The sequence below is a fragment of the Plecotus auritus genome (genome assembly GCF_963455305.1).
Source record: "Plecotus auritus genome assembly, chromosome: 3".
Taxonomy (NCBI): Eukaryota; Metazoa; Chordata; class Mammalia; order Chiroptera; family Vespertilionidae; genus Plecotus; species Plecotus auritus.
Window position 1 is genome coordinate 47,001,528 of NC_137772.1, and position 21,637 is coordinate 47,023,164.

Consider the following 21,637-nt stretch of genomic DNA (forward strand, 5'->3'; position numbering starts at 1 on the left):
ACATCGATGAGAGAGAAACATCGATCAGCTGCCTCCTGCACACCTCCCACTGAGGATGTGCCCGCAACCAAGGTACATGCCCTTGACCGGAATTGAACCCGGGACCTTTCAGTCCGCAGGCCGACGCTCTATCCACTGAGCCAAACCGGTTTCGGCACACACAACAATTTCAAAACTACAACTAAAAGACAGAACGGACACCATCCAGAACCACAGGAAAGCTGGCTGAGTGAAAATTCTACAACTAGAAGGAAAGAGAAAAGCTCACAGAGAATTGGAGGTACAGCAAAGGGTCTTTGTGCGCGCAGAGGGAAGGGAAGCTGAGAGCCTGGCTGACTTTCTCTGGCAGAAGGGGGTAGGAAGCCCCCGACCGCACTGAACCCCAGTTCTGACTGCACTGAACCCCAGTCCCGGGCAAAACCCTGTGGACCCAGGCTCATACTGGGGGAGTCTGGACTGTCAGGTAGAGAGAAAGGCACCCGGAGACACGAAGACCCGGGGGAGACCCGGGGGGGGGGGGGCGCCCAGCAGGCAGGGTTCTGGAGGCGCGCGCACCAGTGTGCACAAAGGCTGCAGAGGTTGCCACAGGCTTTCCCTAGCAGAAGGGAGTCCGAAGCTCCTGACTGTACTGAACACCAATTCTGACTGCACTGAACCCCAGTTCCAGGCGAGCCCCTGGGGACCCGCGCTCTTACAGGGGGGAATCTGGACTCTGGGGCGGAGACTCAGGAGCCGGGGAAGGCAGAGGTCTGCAGGCGCGCGCATGCCAGTGCGCACAAAGGCTGCGGAGGTTGCCACAGGCTTTCCTTAGTGGAAGGGAGTCAGAAGCTCCTGACTGCACTGAGCCCCAGTTCTGACTGCACTGAACCCCAGTTCCAGGCGAGCCCCTGGGGACCCACACTCTTGTGGGGGGAATTAGGACTCTCAGACGGAGACTCGGGAGCCGGGGAAGGCAGAGGTCTGTAGGCGCGCACGCGCGCAAGGGCAAGGCTGACTGGAAGCCAAGACTGTCTGCTCCGCCCTGAGACTCCACCCCATCCAAGCTGAGCACAGAGGCTTTTGCAATTTGGCAAGTCTAATCCTATAAGGCTGTCTCCAACACCGAACTTCTCCAAGCGTAGACACAGCTGATCCTCAAAGCCAACTGGCCTGGAGGTCAATTCCTCCCAGTGATACCAACAACAATCAAGACTTAACTACAACAAGGCTGTACACACAGTCCACAAAGGGGTGCACCAAGAGTGTCCACCTCAGGTTAACTGGGGAGGCCGACCCACTGGGCCATATAGGAAACCTAGCACACAAATCTACCCTACCAACTCAGGGAAGCAGTGAAAATGCGGCATCAAAGAAACAGATCACAAACGAAAGAAATGGAGGAAAACAAACGACTGGATATAGAATTCAAAACCACGGTTATAAGACTTTTCAAGAATATCCTAGAAAAGGCCGATAAATATAATGAGACCCTCGAAGATATGAAAAAGGACCAACTAGAAATTAAACATACACTGACTGAAATAAAAAATATTATACAGAGACCCAACAACAGACTAGAGGAACACAAGAATCAAGTCAAAGAATTGAAATACAAAGAAGCAAAAAACACTCAACCGAAAAAAGCAAAAAGCAAAAAAAATCCAAAAAGTTGAAGATAGTGTAAGAAGACTCTGGGACAACTTCAAGCATACCAACATCAGAATTATGGGGGTGCCAGAAGAAGAGAGAGAGCAAGATACTGAAAACCTATCTGAAGAAATAATGACCGAAAACTTCCCCCACCTGGTGAAAGAAATAGACTTACAAGTCCAGGAAGCTTAGAGAACCCCAAACAAAAGGAATCCAAAGAGGACCACACCAAGACACATCATAATTAAAATGCCAAGAGCAAAAGACAAAGAGAGAATATTAAAAGCAGCAAGAGAAAAACAGTTAATTACCTACAAGGGAGCACCCATATGATTGTCAGCTGATTTCTCAACAGAAACTATGCAGGCCAGACGGGAGTGGCAAGAAATTTTCAAAGTGATGAATAGCAAGAACCTACAACCAAGATTACTCTACCCAGCAAAGCTATCATTCAGAATTGAAGGGCAGATAAAGAGTTTCACAGACAAGAAAAAGCTAAAGGAGTTCATCACCACCAAACCAGTATTATATGAAATGCTGAAAGGTATTCTTAAAGAAGAGGAAGAAGAAAAAAGTAAAGACAAAAATTATGAACAACAAATACATATCTATCAACAAGTGAACCTAAAAATCAAGTGAATTAAAAACCTGAGGAACAGAATAATCTGGTGAATATAATAGAATCAGGGGCATAGAAAGGGAGTGGACTGATAATTCTCAGGGGGAAAGGGGTATGGGGGGGTTCAGGAAGAGACTGGACAAAAATCATACACCCATGGATGAGGACAGTGGTGGGGAGGTAAGGGCAGAAGGTGGGGTGGGAACCGGGTGGAGGGGAGCTATGGGGGGAAAAAGGAGAAACAATTGTAATAATCTGAATAAAGATTTATTTAAAAAAAGAAAAAAAATATTAACGAAAAAAATCTGATGTAACCATGTTAATATCAGAAAGAACTATAAGGCAAATAATTACTATAGAGAAAAGGGATCACTATATAAAGATGAAGGGTCAATTTTCAAGGAAGGTAACATTGTAACTATAAATATAGACTTAAAAATATATACAAGAAAAATCTCTATATATAAAATCCTAATATGCAAATAGACCAAACAATGGGTTACTATTGCGCTGACCACCAGGGGTGCGCACAGAACATGGTGGGCATCGGCAGCAGGTGGCAGAGCATGAAACATGGTGGCCAATGGCCACAGCAGGATGGAGGAACAGGTGAGTGGGGGTGCCAGACATCAGGGCGAGCCTCTGGTGGTTACTGAAAATTCTTTGCTCGCATGCACCACAGTCCTGCTGGGCGCTCACACCCACTGCCGGCGCCAGCCCCACATGCACCCGCAGTCAGCGCCGAAGCTGTTGCTCGCACCCGCTGCCGGTTCCCAGCGCCGGTCCCGATTGCTTGGCGCTGTTAGCAGGTGTGAACAGAAGCTGCCAGCCCTGATCGCCCCTGAGGGCTTCTCCACCTCCCCCTGCTCCACGCCATCAGCAGGTGCGAGCAGTTTCGGCGTAGTCAGGGCTGCTGGCAGATAGGGGACAGGGGGCCGTGGAGGGAGGGGCCAGGTGGGGGTGCAGAGGATGGGCCGAGACCCGCCCCTGTGCCCACAGCAGCCTCACGGCCCACAGTTCCTTTCAAGGTGCATGAATTGGTGCACTGGGCCCCAAGTAGAACTAAAGAAACAGGTGGATCTTCCTGGATAGTAAAATATTTCTTAGTAATTGATTGAACATGCCATTCCCCCCCAAATCAGTGAAAATATATATGATTAGAAGACTGTTCTGAACAGGGTGTCACCTTATTCTCTTTACCAGGAAGCGGACAGCAGTGGCACGTTCCTGTGGGAGGGTAAAGTCAAGGCAGGAGGTGATGTGAAGGATGAGAAAGAACTGGGAATAGGTGGTCCCATTTTGTTAACAACTGGGTGTCTCTGCATTTTAAAAAGTAGTGAATGCATCACAGACATTAATATGAAAGTATCGTGCTTCAGCTACAATTTGATAAATAACTGTAACAGTCTCTGGGTTGTTCAATTATTACTGGTCACAACCAGTGTATCTTAATTAAAAACTAAATACACACACACACATAGAAGCATGCACACATAAGCTACTTCCTTGCCATACAATAATCGAAGTTATCCAAAGTCATCATCTTCAAAACTTATTCCTAGAGATTATTTTTACTTCTCACCCACCAAAGTCATGGAAAAGAAAAAAAAAATTTAAATGAAAATACTGTAAAGACCTTTTTATTTTATTTATTTTTTTCAAGAAAGCTTGACAAAAGAAAGAACAAATGTTTTCACTTGTGCCCTCACCATTAAAGTCCTAATGAGATATTTCTGGTTCCTTGAAGACTCCTGTTTGAAGATTTGATTTTCCTGAGTAACTGGAAACATTCTCATAAGGGCGGGTCTCACATGAAACACAGCCTCTGGGTTTTTGGATTTTGCGTGTGGAGATCAGTTCAGGCAGTTTGGTGCCTGTGGGTTTCCTTCCCAGACCTGGCCTAGCTGCTGTGTGTTTACCTTCCTCCAACACTCAAGGTGCTGTGAAGAGCAAGCAAAGGAACACTCAAGTGCAGAGCCGAGTGCTCTTTACGGAAATGAATGCAAGCTACTTTGGGGAGTTTTCTGAGGTCAGAATCCCTTAGAATAAAACTTACAAAGTCATTGTTTTACTGCCTCACCACACATAAATAATTTATGAATTTATATTGTAATTCTTCTTCCAGCTGGATCAGAGCTCTACGATTTCGCAAAGTCCAGGCAGAAGCCAAATGGCACACACGTTGCTGAGACTTTCATCGCAATCGATAAGTTTGCTGTTGCTGTCAGCTGTGTGATTTTCCTGATTAACCTGTGAAAGGTGTTCCCCTTCATGAATGATGTTCAGAAATAAACAGATATTGTAAAAGGAGACCAGGGCAAGTTCCAGAATGCGAATTCTTGGTGATCTTAAGTGATGATATATGAGGGAAAGAGAGGGAGAACAATTTGATTTGCTTCCACTAGGCTGACCCCGAAAGGAGAAGAGCAGAAAACTGCTTTGCCTAAGCAAACACAACATCAAGTCAGACAAGAACAGTACTCAATGATATGCAATATTGAAGCCTCGTTTAAAATATTTATTGTCTGGACCTAAAAGACATTTAAATGTCGGTAATAAAAAAGTCTCTTCTCATTCTGTTTTTCTATTGCCATTTTTTTTTCTCATACACATTGGCAATGACTTCTATATCCTCCTTTGAGATACTGTCTTAAGATTTGGGGTGGGATTCCTTTGCTATGGTTGAATTATGATAGAATGAAAAGTTCATGTAGGTGAAATCGATGCTAAAAATCAACCTGACTTGGAAAGAGATGCTGGTTTTCTAGGGCAATGTAGACAGTCCCTTTGCAACAAGGACTTATATTTCTCCTAGAATTCTTAAAAAATGTAAATACAATCTTTATCAGAACATGGTCTGGTTTAAATTATAGCTAGTTTTGTCTGTCATCCCCAAAGTGTTGTGAGCTCTTTGATTATGTCCCAATCACCTACATTGAGTTCTTTTTAGTGCACAATAAATATTTGTGGAATGAATAATGAATGTTTTTTTCTTCTTACTCAAATAAGTTGGAGAGGGAAATGAAATAGATTTTTATTAATTTAAAAGTCTTGCCTGGGTCATTTGTGTTTGTGGTTGACAATATTACTACTCACTAATATGTCCATTTTCATTCTCTGTGTGAGATACAGAGGGACACACACCACGGCCTTCATGACAGTAGGCTCCGTCCTGTGACCCTGCTTTGGCAAGTGAGATGTGAACAGTGTGCTGTGACCCCTATAGGTGAAGACATCAGTAGCCACCTTTGCCACATTCTCTATTGTCCCTGCCACTCTAACAGACGAAGCTCCAGTTCATGGCTGCTCTGGCACCTGGGTATTGGAATGAGGGTGATGATCATGTGTAGCTGACCCACAGCCAACCCAAAATGGGCACTTGGCATGAACAAGAATTAAACTTGTGTTGCTGTGAACTCTTTGGTTTCCTTTTGTTGTTGTTGTTGTTTGTAGGTACTGCATTGCCTAGCTTGGCCTGTTCAGATCAGTACAGTATTGGAAAAGCTTCCAAAGAGATCACACAAACCCACGTTCAAAAAACTTATTAATTAGCCAGCAATATAGGGGTATTGTTGCAGCTTCTGTTTCATTCATTTACAGTCAACCTGACTTATTTCAAAAAATAGCTTGGCCAGTCTTTTAGTAAGGAAATCCCCATGAAGTCAGAGTCTTTAACGATAATGACAAAAAATGAGCTTAAGTAATAACATTATTGTGTGCTGCAGATATCTTTCTACCTTTCACATTTATGAAGGAAGACCATTTGCACTCCAACAGGTTTCTTCTCATCTGGTTTTCTCTACAATGTTTATGCCTGAGGTTTACTGCTAGCAGTAAAGAGTGTCCAAGTATGTTATGGGAATAGCCAAATTCCCAGTGCTTTAAAATGTATTCCACAGGCCACAGAGCAAGCTAAAAGCTGACTGATTATACAGCAAATACATCAAAAACAGTATTTATGAAATAGCCTATTTCTTCAGCTCTATCTCTCATAAGCGTGAACACCACGTTTGGGAGTTGTGGTGCACATGTCTCAGACAGCTATGAGAAAAAATTACTGCAGATTTTCCATGACAAGGAAAAATGTTCTTTAAGCTGTTCAATAATTTAATATAAGGTATGTGTCAAGTGATACCTCTCATGAACACGTATTTTAAAAGGTATGGCTTGAGCAGCGTAGTAAGGCTTGTCTATTCAGGCTTTCATCATAATCAACTTACCCAAACACCTATTACATAGCTGAATGGAGGACAAATACTATGTATGGGAATGCAGATGGACTATTTCATCTGATAACAAAGTTTCTGTTTCATTTGTTCAAGATATGGGCAAAAGTTCTGGCATAAGATGGGAGAATGAGCTTTTGGTATGGCCTATGTCGAAGATGCTACAGATGTTTAATGCTTTCGGTTGCCTATTGGGTCAATGATGATTCATTGGTTAATATACCTTCCATATATTCTTTATTGATGTAGTCTATCTTAGATTACAAAATCAAATTCCTCTTTCCTGTATGCTAATGTTTTATGAGGCTCTATACTAGATACTATTCCTTGGAGGAGATTCAGTTTGTCTAACTGGTTTGATAAGCAATATTTTTTGCAAACAATAATTCTTGTCATTTATTTATTTATTTTTCATTATTATTATTTAACCCTCATCTGAAGATATTTTTCCATTGATTTTTAGAGAGTGGAAGAGAGAGTGAAAGGCTGAGAGAAATATCGATGTGAAACACATCAATTGGTTGCCTCCTGCAGGAGCCCTGACAAGGGACCAGGCTGGGGAGGAGCCTGTAACCGAGGTACGTGCCCTTGACTGGAATTGAACCTGGGAGCCTTCAGTCCACAGGCTGATGCTCTATCCACTGAGCCAAACCGGTTAAGGCAATTCTTGTCTGTTTGATGATGCTAGCACTGACAACATGCTATGATATAGACTGCACATGGCAGTTAGTTTTACTAAGTGCTATGTAACAGAAAAGAACATAAATACATTTGTTGATTGATTGACATACCTATAGAATGCATCAATTTGGATTTAGTGGAAGTCTAGGAATTCTGAAAGAAATTTTAATGTCTGAAGGGGGAAATAAACATATCAACATACCATAAAATAGATATAAAATCTATATAGCCATATTTGGGGTCTTAAAGTATAACATTCCATTTTTATGATAGCCAGAGGTCAGCAAAGCTCTTGCTTAAATGTTTCTGAGGACAAAGGAGAGTTTAACACAGAGTTGCAAATGGTTTTGCTGGTAAAATTACCCCCAAAATGATTTCAGACCCCCTGTACCTAATATAAGGTGTGCAAACGTTTTCCCCTTTTAAAATGCATGGCATGACTTGACTTTACTGTTGGAATACAGATGATTCTCTGAATGTGTCTTAAGGCAGTGGTGTGGAATGAGCTTTCACATCTCCCGGGGAATTCTGCAGCCAGCACAGCTCTTCCTCTTCATTCTCCCCGTGGTATATAACGCAGTGCAATTAAACACAGCCTTGCCCGAGCTGAAAGAGAGTCTATGCTCCTCCTAGTTTCACTAATCTTCCATATGCATGAAATAACAGCTTCCCAAGGATGTAAAATTAGTCCACTGTCCTTTGGGTGTGGACTGAAAATTCCACATGAGGAGCAAGCATTCCCCTCAGGCTTCCAACAGTGCATGCCACTGAATTAGATCTCTGCATCCTTCAAGCCCATGGAATAAACAGAATGTTCTGGAGATAAGCCATCATTTTATGTGTGTCTTATGATAGTCCTCACTTGGGCCTCATCGACCACAAGTGTCCTAAATGGAAAGAAGTTCGTGTCAGGCAGCTCTCTGGCCTCCCACATGCTGCTAATGTTGCCTAGAGAAGGGCAGAAACTAGGAACCGAGACTAAATAAGTTGGGTGGTTTGATTTTAATGTTTTGTATTTTCTTCCTGCTTTGAAAGCTCCCTGTATTTTGCTGCTGTTATTACCAAGGGTTCATTGAAAATGAAACTGGGGTGTCTCAGTGGGATTTTGCAGCAAATAGATAAAGCAAGTTCAGGCAAGACTGGGCAGTTCACAGTCTGAAGTGGATTGAGCAGTAGTCATTTGTTTGCTGGGGTGAATGGAGCATAATTTATTCAGCTGCAGCAGAGGCTGAAAGCCAATCTGGCCTTGACCCATTTATCTTGAGAAAACTAATTAAAGTGGAGAATCTGGTGTACTGTTGTTTTTGAGGTTTTCCTTTTTTCCTCTTTGGGGCCAAGCAAAGACTGATGAGAGAGAGAGAGAGTGTGTGTGTGTGTGTGTGTGTGTGTGTGTGTGTGTGTGTGTGTCAAAGTGGAAGGTGGGAAATATCAGTTTCACCTAAAGATAGTGGCTGAGGCTCTAGATAATAAAGCAGTTTCTTAAACACAGCCTGACATCCTTTTGAAATGCAAACTAGTGGCTTTAGCCGGATGCAGAATCCTTTGAGGTGACAATGAAATGCCATGGCAATTTAAAAGGAACAACAGTTTTCTGAATCCTTACAACCAAGACTTCCTAACTCACACCAAAATGGCCCCGAAGAGGCATGAGGAACATTTTTATGACCAGTACTTTACTCAAACTTGTATTAATCATCAGGCAGGAAATGATGCCAGAATATGAGTTGCTTTGTCCATTGGTTCCAAAACAATAAAATAAAGTGCATATCTTGCTATTTTGCAGTACTTAAATCTATTTGTAATACTATTCACAGCATATTTTCACCAATGGCATACCAATAAATCTCAGAAGTTGTATTGTGTTTTTGGAAGAATCATATCCAATAATAGACACCTGATTTTTTTGGGGGGGTTGGAGAAAGGCTAAAGAATATATACAAGGAAAGCAGGGAAGTCCAGCAGATGGGGTGTGGTGGGGGATAATATTATGCTTTATATTTATTCTCATATGTTCAAGGAAGTCAGTCTTATTGGGGAAAGCTACAAGGATCATCATAACCATCAGATAGGGAGGTTGAACTGGCTCAACTGCTGGAAAATCTGAAGTTATCCAGAGAATATGTTAGGAAGGGCAGGCACAGGCTATCAGAACTGGAGCTTCTCTAGGTATATCAATTGGACCAAACTAATAGGACCCTGACTTGTCACACTCATCATGTTGTCTCTTCCCATTTCCATTTTAGCACCAGGTGACCTTAAGTTATCCGTTTTCCCTGTTCTTTCCTCAAGGTCTTTCCTTACAGAGTATTCCTGTTCCAGATTTACCTCTTAACTTTCTCACCTCATCCAAATGCCCAGTGCTCAGAGACCTGAAGTGATGAATGGTGATACCACTCAGGAAACAATTTCCCTTTAAGTGAATTTTAAAAGAGGAATTTTAGACATAGTATTAACATGGCCTGAATTTTAGGCCAGGCTGAAATCCAGCACCAGGACATCATAGGAGGACTGCATGAACAAATGTGTGTCCATCAGGTGAGAATCACTTTCCTCTTGAGCCCATGACGCTATGTAGGGTTCACATCTTTGTTGTAGGGTAGTACCCACATGGAATGGTATTATGAAAAATCAGATTAGGTAACATATCTATCTGATTATTATGGTTAACTAGAGGCCTGGTGCATGAAATTCATGCAAGAGTAGGCCTTCCTTTCCCTGGCTTCAGGCCCCGGCTTCCCTCTGGCACCCGGGACCCAGGCTGGCTTCCCTCTGGCCGCCTGCAGGCACCCAGTTTTGCTCTGGCCCCGGCTTTGTCTGGAATGATGTCTGGTCTAATTAGCATATTACCCTTTTATTATTAGAGATATGTAAACTCAGGTAAGAGAACCTCAGCATTCTTGTCCTTAGCCCCAATACAAATGCTTTGTAGTAAAAGCTATCCAATGCTTCTTCCCTAAATCCTCTAAAAGATATCAGTAAATTCAAGTAGGGAAAAAATAGAGTAAACAACCTGACCAAAAGCTATTTCTAAACCCCTAAACTCTCTATGTCCTAGTTAATGAAAAAATTAGCTCCTTATGCATGAGAACTGAGGTTGATTTGCTTTTATTATTAGTAATTATTCACTCAGCACAAAAAGAAAAGCCAATGTACATGTAGTGGGAAGAGCTAGTTTTTCAGGCAGACTACACATAGTCTGAACATTCAAATAGAATTAAATTACCCATCAAATGAACCAGTCTTACACAAAGTTTAGACTGAAAACCTTGCCCTTGGGAAAGAATTTCAAATGGTTGTTTACTGTAAATACCAAGAGAGGAGGCTACTAAACCCATTGGTCATGCTCAGTGTTCAATTGGCTTGCTAGACATTTTGGAAAAGGGAGGTGGAGGTGGAATTTCTCAGGAACTCTCCAGAATGAGTGTACAAAGACAAATGGGAATGAGAGGAAGAAGAAGACCAAAGCTTACACTATGTTGCATTGTCCTCCACACAATCCTCTGGGAAGCAAGAGGAAAACAAATTTAAAGAAAAAAGAAAGAGAGATTATTCTATACATAATAGCACAGCACAGGTACAATGCTTAGCTTTGTAGGCTGGCATTCTACCCACCAACCCCCACCTCAAACTCCCTCAGATTGAGCAGTAGAATATTTGGGAAATCTGCACACCCAGGACGATATGGAATACTTACTGGAGATTCATTCGTCTAAATCATCACCAAGTTGATGAACTAACTTTCAAGTCTGTGTTTTTTTGTTTTGTTTTGTTTTTTTTTTTGTGTGTGTGTGTGTATGTTTTGGGGTTTTTTTTTGTGTGTGTGTGTTTTAGTCCACTTTTATAAACTATATTCCTCCAAGACATACAATTTAAAGTACGTTTTTGCTCTAATGAATCAGCTGGAGTAACAGACACTCCCTGCCCAAGTGTGTCTAGGAACCATATAGCATGTTGTGCTCTCACTTTCTGAGCTGTACAATTAGTTGTATGTTCAGATTCTAAAAATTGAGATAGTTTGTGTTGATTTATTTTTATGCTCTCCGCCTCCACTGAAATGCTTTAAAAGTCATAGTTTTACAATCAATTTATTTAAGAGAATTCATGGAGGATAGAGTTAAGACAGAAGGAAGAGATCCAATCTTTTCCTTCATGCAGATAATCACCTCTGGTCTATTTAACTAACCTCATCACAACCTGCTGCCATAGAAGCACTGTCAGGTTGAGTGTTGGTGACAGGAGACACATGATGGTGGGAGCGGACTGTTAACCAAATTAGTTGATGACATTAATATCTCCAATAAATCAGGGCTGCTGGCAGGGAGGACTGTGATATTATCTGATGAGTCAGCTTTTCATCAGCAGCTGAATTTATACAAATATATTCATTCATTATTGAATAATGAAAATAACTTTTGGATAGTATGTCTGAAAGCTACTGACTATCTAAACTACTCCTTATGCACATATACTTTTAGAGGAATGGAACATTTACCTCCAATAAACAGAAACAAATGGCAATGTTTCTTAGAGACAGAAAAGAATTTACAAGGTTCCTTATAAATGTAATAGAGGTTAAATGATGGGATTAATGTATTTTTAAGAGAGAGTTTGGTTTGTTTTCAATTATTTTATATAAATTTTAGCAGCAGTTTATCCAGCTTGGGGTTAGTAGCTTTATTTCTAAAACCCCATAATTGTCAGTTCACATAAAAAATAGTTTTACAATAACTGACAAAAGAAAAGCTATCAACAGAACCCAAAGTTAATAGGCCAGGTACTAATTTTAAATGGGAGTAAGAGCAATTCTCTGAGAGCTCTATAGCTATTTTCCTTTGGTGAAAGGGGTGGGGTAGAGTAGTCTTTCAATGCTGCCCTTGGAAGTAGTGTCTCTGCTGAAAAACTCAGAGAGACTAAAGGAAGTCTTTTCCAGTTATTCTCCTTTTCTGGGACACCTGCTTCTTATAAATATTCAAGAAACATCCTTTCAGGGGAAAATTACGACAGGAGTAGGTAACATGAGACTTGTTTATAAATGAGGCTGTGCTGGATAGACCCATCGGGAGAATTCACCAATGCGTGTGTCTCCAGGAGGATTTTGTCTGACTGTTGCACAGCGTGGGCTGGTTACTTCTTCACCCTTTCACTATTCAGAGCTCTGTTTTACCCACAAAGGGAAGAGCCTTGGGGGAGCCAAAGGCTGCAAAGGGAGAGTCTGGTGTGAGCTTCATTCTCACTTGTGTTTCTCAAGAATAATCTTGCATAGCTCCTTTTGATTGGAAAAAGTCCCTTGCTCGTAGGGGCTGGGAAGGTAACTCCAGGTAGGCTTATGGCTGACTGTGAATGACAAATTGCTAATTCTTACAATTTAGGAAGGAATCAGAATTTAATTCAATAGAAAATTAATAAAACCTGCATTCTTCCTTTACAGGGCCTGAAGCCACGCCTATAAGGAAGTACTACATGCTGTCACAGAACGTTTTAGAATGAAATTGGCTTATTGACTTAAATTACTATGCATTGAACCAGTTCTTATACACTGAGTCTGGTCCTTGTTTGTGATTAACCATTACTCATTCTCCTTAGAAAAATGTTGCTTAAAAATATTTTTGGAGGCACATAAAATAGAAGAGCTTAAATCAGGTTGCTACTTGCAAGTACTCTTCAAGACCTTTATATTTGGGGCATTTTGAAGATCTCCAATAAAATTCCTGTATAAAGGTTCAAATTTCAATTTTCCTGTCTACCAGATTTTAAACATCATGTGAAATTTTCAAAATGTTAATGCTTTATTTAGGTTGTGCTAAATTGCCTAAATATTGTTGTCTTTAGATAAAATAATTTTCTTGCTCTACTTCCCTAGAAGCTCTACTTCCCTTGCTTCTATTTCAAAGGGGAAAAATAATTAGTAGTCATAGATATCATTATATTGTTCAAATTCACTGTAATTTTAACTAAGTGTATAATGTAGCCAAATTGTTTTTAAATTTTATTTTATTGTGGTAAGAACACTTAACATGAGATTTACTCTCATAACAGATTTTTAAGTGCATTATACAGTATTGTCATCTACAGGCATAAGTTATCGATCTTCATTGTGTCCCAATTCTAATACAAGTGTTTATGAAAAATCTGAAAAGCCTGAATTGGTCTAATAACTAAGCTGGAGCCAACTAAAATGGAAATAAAAAGGGAGAGAGAAAGAGAGAGAGAACCCATACTCACCATTTCTGCTTCTTGTTAAAAGGATCTAGACATACAAAGGAATTTGTAAAGTAAAACCCCAAATAATGGAATCTTATGAAACCATCATTTCTTGAAAACTATTGGCTAATTGTTTACAGAAATCTAATTGGTTGTTTAAAAGAAAAAAAAGAAGACTAATTTTAAACTTTTTCTGAAACTGTGAATAGAGAATTAACATAATCAAGGTAAAGTAGAAGTTTGAAGCAATTACCCAGATGATTTCTTTTGCAAAACCTACATGAAAGAGGGAGGCTTATTGCTAATAAACTGTAATAAATTTATAACGTAATTTAGTAGTTAACAATTCCGTTTACTCCTTCTCATTGGCACTTTGTGGATAGGCCTTTATATAGTAAGTACATTTGATTTTTATAGACAGAATTGCTGATATGTACTTATTTTGAGGCCAAACTCAACCAATTTAATCTTATGAGTTCTACCCTACAGAAGAATATTAACTAAAATGATAAATTAATTTATTACAGTGACTAATAAAAATATTTTTTGTAACTGGAAATTGAAATCTGAGTTTACATGCCATAATCAGATGTGGTTCAAGTGTTTTATGGCCTTAAGGCTCTCATCTGCTAATTTTACATCAAGATAATTGGCAAAGCAACATTAACAGCACCTACGATTACAGATATATAAATTGTTTATAGTACTATAAATACTATAAGTTTCACTGAAAATAATCAGGCAGTATTTCTCTTAAATTATGAGGTTTTTATTTCTTGTCACAAGATTTGATGTTTAACACATTCAAGTTGTGTTTACTACGTTGGTTGTACAGTATTCTCCAAGTAAATTGCTTTGTTGCTAGAGACCATTTGACACACATTTAAATGGATCAAAGAGTGACTATTTCTAAGAACTTCAACTTTTAAAAGACACACACACACACACACACACACACACACACACACACACACGAATGGTATTTCATTCACCTTGATTTGGGGTCTCTTGGCAAAGTCTTCCATAAAGAAAACTTTACTTATAAGGAGAATTCATAATAAAGTCCCACTACCATAATTGAATAAATAACTGAAGCAAATGAATGAGAAATGTGCTATTGTATAATTATATCGCTGGGAGACAGAATAACTTAGTCTTCAAATTAATATTTCAGAAGAAATATGAAGTTGAAAATCTGGCCTTTGCAGGAGTGGATTAATGGTGATAAGACTTCTTAAATAATCTAATTCTTGACCTAAAAGGAAGATCTCATTACTTTTCAATATTCTAATTAAGACTAGGAGCAGATATCAGAATGAGATGACTTTCACAACCAACTTTTCCCCATCACATCTTCTGAAGAATAACCCTGGTAACAGACAGCGGCCACAAGGCCATCTATCCGCGAGAACTCACCAGCCGGTCCAAGCTTGTGCCTGCTGCGGTTGTTGGTCTTTCCTCAGGATTGTAAGGCCTGAACCGTGTATTAAAATTTTCAGGAGCTGAGCGGGCAGACCTGAGGGCTGGAGCAGGCTTGGGTTGGCCACATCCCTGAAAGACCTGAAAGAAATATGGAGAAGTTAACCCAGTTGCACAATTCATTTCTTCCTAAGATCATGATGTGGAAGCATGCAAAGGGACATTTTTCATGGGACTTTTACTTTCAATAAACTCTGATTTTGAAATTTAAACAAATCCAACCACTTATACTGTATAACAGAAAGAATTACCCAGACAGATACAGAGTGACTGATGCTCAGACTCTTATTTTCAACATAATAAAACAACCCTCGTTAGTCACAAATTCCATATTTGTGAATTTGCCTACTCACTAAAATTAATTTGTAAGCCTCAAATCCATACCCATGCACTTTTGCAGACATAAGCAGGATGACAAAATTTAGAGTTGCCCAACATGCATGTTCTCAGCTGAGTTCGAACACAGAGGTGCTCTGCCTTCGACTTGGTTATCAGATCGACTGTTGCTTTATCACAGTGTTGTGCTCACATAACCCTTATTCTACTGAATAATGGCCCCAAAGCGCAAAAGCAGTGATTTGGATATGGCAATTCAGATGTGCTAAAGGGAAACAATAAAGTGCTTCCTTTAAGTGAAAAGGTAGGTATGCATAGGAAAAAAAACATAGTATATATTGGGTTTGGTACTTTCTAAGGTTTCAGACATTCAATGGGGGTGTTGCAACATATTCCCCATGGATAAGGGGGAACTACTGTGTTAAAAATAGGAAATGTAATAGTTACTTCATACAATGCTTGAAGGATTAAAGGAATTGTGTCCCAGACATTTTTTATATACTTGAATTTGGCGTTTGATAAACATCCATTTGGAATTCTTATTATCATGACAACTGTATTTCATGTATAGCCTATAAGATAAAAGAACTTCAGTGATTCCCCCTTGAATAATGAAAACCTCTACCGGACAAATTCTTTGAAAACACCCTCTTGAGCAATGGTGTGGAAATAGGACAAGCAAAGTTGGTGAAATCCACATAATGATAGTTTCCTCTAATTTTGCTGTTGACAGCTGTTCATGTCACAATTGGGGTTGCTGTGGGAAATCAAACATATAATTGTAATGACCTTAGGGATGGCACCGGCAGATCTTCTCTACAGTGATTTCACTCATGGTGGTGTGGGGATACTACTTTGCTATTTTTAGAAACTTCCCACTCTCTGCTGGTTAAGAGATAATTCCTTTACCAGAATTCCAGGAATACAGTAACATTTTCAGGAAATTTTGATGAAGTCTAATTTTATGTTTCTCCCATTTCTACATAGGAGATGATTCTATTCCTAGATATGTATATTTTTCCCCCAGTAAACTTTTTGGGACTATTGACATCAGCTAATTCTTAAGTTACATGTGTAAGTTTAGAACACATTCCTTCTGGTTTTGTAATTTGATTCTGTGTTGTTTAACTTTAAAGTCAGCATTTTTTTTTTCATCAGGCATATTGTGGGATTTCACTGAAGTACACAGAGAGCTCTTGAGTGCTATTCCCAGTGACAAATTCCACCTTGAGACACAATTCATTTGGTTTTACCACTATAGGTCATTTCTATTGTGCCGTATTCAAAAGTTCTCCTTGAGCTCAGCATTCTGTAGAGCCGAACGCTTTGTCTTGGCATTCCTGGAGATTGGTCTTAACACACTATTGATTATTCCTCTTTTACACAATTTTGGAGGTTGATGGTGTAAACCAGCACAATAAAGATAGCAGGCCCCTTTCTCCCTAGTGCCTCAATCACTTCCCAGCGGCAAGGTCACTGCTGAGGGAGGGCATTAACATTTCCAAAGCTCCAGGTTTCTGTGGAGTGTGCTATCATGGATAGATTCGAATATGATAGCTGGCTTTTTAAAAAGTATAAAACCCTGAGGCAAAACAATACTGATGGCCTTGCCAAGATTTCTTGAAGCCAGGCACTGAAAGAGTTAACAGACCTTCTTAATTCGCCCTTTGGGAACAATCTGGCTCACTGGTTTAAGTTAGATCAAAGGAACAAGACATGCCCTGAAAGAATATGAGTGATCTAGGAGATATTTCATCATAACAGAAAATCTTACCACTTGTCTGGGATGGGGGTGGGAGGTGTTAATTATAACAGAATATAGGTTGCTTAATATCACCCAGCAGCTTTCCATCATTTGCATCAGGTTTGGATATTGATGATGGCTTCAGAGAGGAAATTGCCAGATCTATGATCCAAACTGAAGAAAACACTGACTCATAATTATGGAGACCTACATAAAAATCTGGCACCATATGTCAAAGATGAATCTAGAAGGTCCTTCAACACAGAGTCTATTATACCCTCAGAAAAAGGGACTTGTCAGAAGAAAAGACATTTTAGTGAGGAAATGCCAAGTCGGAGGATCAAGAACTGTTTTTCAGAATTTCACAAAACCTAAAGGGAACAGTGGCAGAGAAGACCAGGGCATCAACTTTCCCTGTGTTCACTTGGGCATAATTAAAAGCATGTATGATTCTCATGTGGAGAATATATCTTATTTTTTTAAAAAATACTTTTTTTATTGACTTCAGAGAGGAAGGGAGAGGGAGAGAGAGAGAGAGAGAAACATTGATGATGAGAAAGAATCATTGATTGGCTGTCTCCTGCATGCCCCACACTGGGGATCTAGCCCGCAACCCAGGCATGTGCCCTGACAAGAATCGAACTGTGACCTCCTGGTTCATAGGTTGACAATGCTGACCAGGCATGGAGAATGTTTCTTACATAACACATATCTGTCACACAACCTAGATGACTTAGAAAGTGACAATAATTTCATTTTTAATACACGCAATCTGTTGGCTAGACAAAGTATTATTAAAGCACGGGGTTCACGTGGTGAGTGACCAAAGGGATTCTTGTGTAGAACATTTGGACTGTCTCAGACTCTTTTCTGATCTTGCTATAGCAGCAGTGCAGTTAGACAACGTTCTGTGGCTCTTGAGGCCCAGGGCTGCATTACTCTCAAAGACCAATGAGCCTTTTTCCTGGTGGTCTGTGTACCCCAATGTTTCCTGTTTGGAGTAAGGAAAGAAACTGAAGGGGAGTTATGTGGGAGAAGGGGCCTTAGGTTAAATGAGTGTGGGTAGATCAAGATCCTCTGCATAGTGGTCAGGGCTGGAGATGTAGATCTGGATCATGAGCCTAAAGATGGTATTGAAAGGCCTGAAACTGGTCCCATTTGCCAAGGGCAAGTATGTAGATAGGTGGCAGATGGGGCTGAGGATAGCTCTGGGCCATGCCAACTTCAGAGGACCCTCCTTGAGCCTTAGTTGACTGCTCTGTCAAATGGAAATAGAATATTATTTATCACACAGATAGGCTCTGACAATAAAAATGCAACACACAAGGCAGGAAAACAGAAAAGCCAATGTCTTGGATAGGTGCTTGATAATAATGAGATAATTATGTCATTCCATGGTTTGTCCTTTCTAGAAGCTTTGAGTTCTGAATAAGAAGATTTGAAGGGGGGGAAAAACTCATGTGGGCTGATGTTTCTTAAATATTTTCCACACAATATTATTTCCAGGAGCTAACCGCAATTACGTAAACAATAGAGTCTATGGGTCAAAGTTGAATGAGGTATTTTAGCGGGCTTCGTTATGCTAACATGTGCATTGACTTGTCAAAAGGGAGATCATTTGTAGTGTTTTTCAACATTATTTGGCCAGGAGGTTCTCACGTGATGGAGACATACCCGGGGACACACTGTGAGGCTTGTTTCAACTGGCCAAGAAGAAGTGATTTGGATGTAATTGCATTTACTTAGAGGTTTTTGTGAGCCATTCCACCAGCCACTACCTTTAAGTTGAGAGAAGAAATATTATTTTAAGACACTCAAGGTCTTCTCTTCACAGCTGAAGTTTCTAGAGAATACAGCTTTAGGCTAAGCCACCTCATTGTGGAACAAATCATTAGCTCTACTCCTTGAAGAAATGGAATCAGTATTACCTCCTGCTTGCCTCCTCCAAGGGGTATTGAAAGGATAATTAGATAATTTGGAAAAGTATTTGGAAGTCTCAAAGCAGACAGATGCTACAGATATACAAAGGAATTATCCTTCCCACGTACCTGACTCGCAAAACCTGTAGATTTCCAGAAGGTATCTGGCACATGAATCCTCTCTCTTAAGAGGATTATTAAGATGATGTCTCAGAAGTCTGTTGGCATTCTGAGATTAAAGAAGCTGACATAAAAGATAGAAAGTGCTGAAAGAAGAAACCTTTAGAAGGGACAAGAAAGAGAAGGAGGTGTGCAGATCACAGGTTTGAATGCTGTGTCTTAGGTTTCTAAATACAAGCACTTTTCCTTAAAGAACGTTGCAGCATCTTAACATATCTCCCTTAAAATAAACTAACATGATGTGTCCTTTTTCAGAGGCACCCACAGCGTTATACCTATAACTCTGTCTTCTTGCATCTTCTGCAGGTTGATTATACGTCCACGGAAGCCATTGCTGGCAATCTGAGAAGTAGTACCTGCAGATCAATCCTGTCTCAGCTCCTATGCTTTTAAAATATTCTATCTTCTCAGTGTCTACTCAGTGAGCTCTTATTATGGTGGGAAAGTTGTTGCTAGCCCCATGAATTGTTTTGAAATTTACAAATAACTCTAATGTTTTATATTAACATAGCTGGCAGTTAATGCTACCTAGATTTAATTGGAATTGATGTTTTGAGAGTAAGGATTTTTTATTTACTTATTAGATTCCAATTTGTATTACAGTGTTAATGAATGAACTATTTGTTAGGTGACCACTTGGAGAATTCAAATCTATTTGGTTTGTTCCCAGGGAAACAGAAGCTATCATATCTGCATCGGCTCCACACATATTTTCATGAGAGACAGTTGTGGTATATTAGAAAGGTCATGAATGACAGTTTAAAAGCTTGGAGTCCTAACTTTGGTCTTTTTCCTGACACCTGTGCGACCTTGTTCTCCCCAATTCTCAAGGTTGATGTGATAAAATAACAAGTTGCTTAAAAATACACTGAAAGGTATAAATATGTATTGTCATCTGAAGTAATCTGTAATTAAATAGGACAATAACAGATAACAAATCAAATATATGGATTTTGCAGAGTGATGCATGAATAATTTAAGCTTCATGCAGAATAGGATCTTACACATTTTGCTCATTACTGTATCCCAGAACCTGTAAGAGATCTCACCACACAACATGTGTTTGAAAAATAAATTGGGAATAAAAATCTTTGAATAAATAAAAATTTATAATTTCTCCCTGTTGTAGACATTTATTGAAGGCAATTAGAAGGTGGATTTCTGTAAAGAGAAAGAAGATTGGAAAGTGCCGAAAGTCAATTCCAGCATGTCAGCAGGGCTGAATCATCTGGGATGGCTGAAAGGCATTTCCCCAAACTTGAAAAGGATGATTGCTTGCTGCCAGACAGCTCAGGGCATCTTAATCTACATGTTATTGCCTCCTACTGGCCAAACACCTGAACAGCTGTAGGCAAATTCTTCCAATCTGGCAATGGATTTGTGTATGAAACCCTGGCCTTTGATGTGTATATCTCCACCTTGCCTTAGGACAAATTATGTTAATAAAAAGCAAGGGGTCCTAAGACAAGGAGAACTTGGTTTCTTCAGCCAAGCTCCTCTGACTCCCTATAATGCCTTTCAAAATTATGTTTCATCTCTGGACTCTTATTAAATTTACACACAGCCCCTTCTCCAGATTGCTGAACCCTTCTAGATGCTGGATCAAGACCACCAGCATTAGGAAAGGAAAAAGAATTCACTGACTGAGCATTGGAATGGGCCAGGCACTCATCATGCTATGTGTTCTATACACTTGTCTCAAAGAATCAATGACCTCTTCAAAATCAAAGTTTAACACTTCTGCCTTCAGAAAATGAATCATGCATAAAAAAAAAATCATTTGATATTTCCCTTACTCCATTTCTGTGCCAACCTAAAGCAAAACCAAATCAGTAACTTTAACCTGATAACTATAACCAAAAAAATCCTGTTTCTTTCTTTTTTTTTGTCATGCAGAATATTTTATTTAACTTACTAGTGGCCTAGTATGTGATATTGCACGCAGTAGGCTGCCTGCCACTTCCATGGGAGCTGGTGGGAGGAAGCTGCGCTGCTTCCACGGGAGGCAAGAGTAAGCTGCAAGCACCTATGGGAGCCAGGAGGGAGCCACGCCACTTCCGTGGGAGGCAGGAGCGAGCCGCTGCCACCTGCAGGAGCTGGGAGGGAGCCACACCACTTCGGGAGGCTGGAGGGAGCCACCGCTGCTGCCCGCAGGAGCAGGGGAGGAGGGCAAGGGGGACCTAGAGGTGCTCCATGCACACGTAGCCTGTTGAACGGTCATTGCTGTGATGCCGTAACAGACAATTTGCATATTACCTCTCTCTCTCTCTCTCTCTCTCTCTCTCTCTCTCTCTCTCTCTCTCTGGTTCACAAAACCGTATGGTACAACTCAATAAAACATCATTTACACATGGCATCATGTGCTCATCACCCTAAGCAAAGTCTCTTTCCATCCCCATTTTCCCCCCTTTTGCCCACCTCCACCTACTTTCTACCCCCCTTCCCCTCTGGCTTTCACCACACTTTTGTCTCTATCTATGTGTTATGTGTATATGTTTTTTACTTAATCCCTTCACCTTCTTTCATCCAGTCCCCACTCTGACCTCTGTCAGTCTGTTCCATGTGCCAATGCCTCTGTTTCTATTTTGTTTGTCAATTTATTTTGTTCACAAGATTCCACATA

The 21,637-nt window shown here is 40.3% G+C and overlaps 1 protein-coding gene across 2 annotated transcripts in view; it reads right to left on the reverse strand.

Moving 5' to 3' along the window:
- GPC6 (glypican 6) overlaps positions 1 to 21,637 on the reverse strand; it is a 1,157,351-nt gene that overhangs the window by 89,354 nt on the left and 1,046,360 nt on the right. Inside the window, exons 6-7 of one of the 2 annotated variants that reach the window (XM_080660992.1) lie at positions 14,773 to 14,916; positions 10,626 to 10,655 (exon numbers count right to left, since the gene is read on the reverse strand). In XM_080660992.1, coding sequence (XP_080517118.1) covers positions 10,626 to 10,655; positions 14,773 to 14,916 — 174 coding nt within the window. The remainder of the gene's footprint in view (positions 1 to 10,625; positions 10,656 to 14,772; positions 14,917 to 21,637) is intronic. The other variant, XM_080660993.1, reaches the window with a different exon arrangement.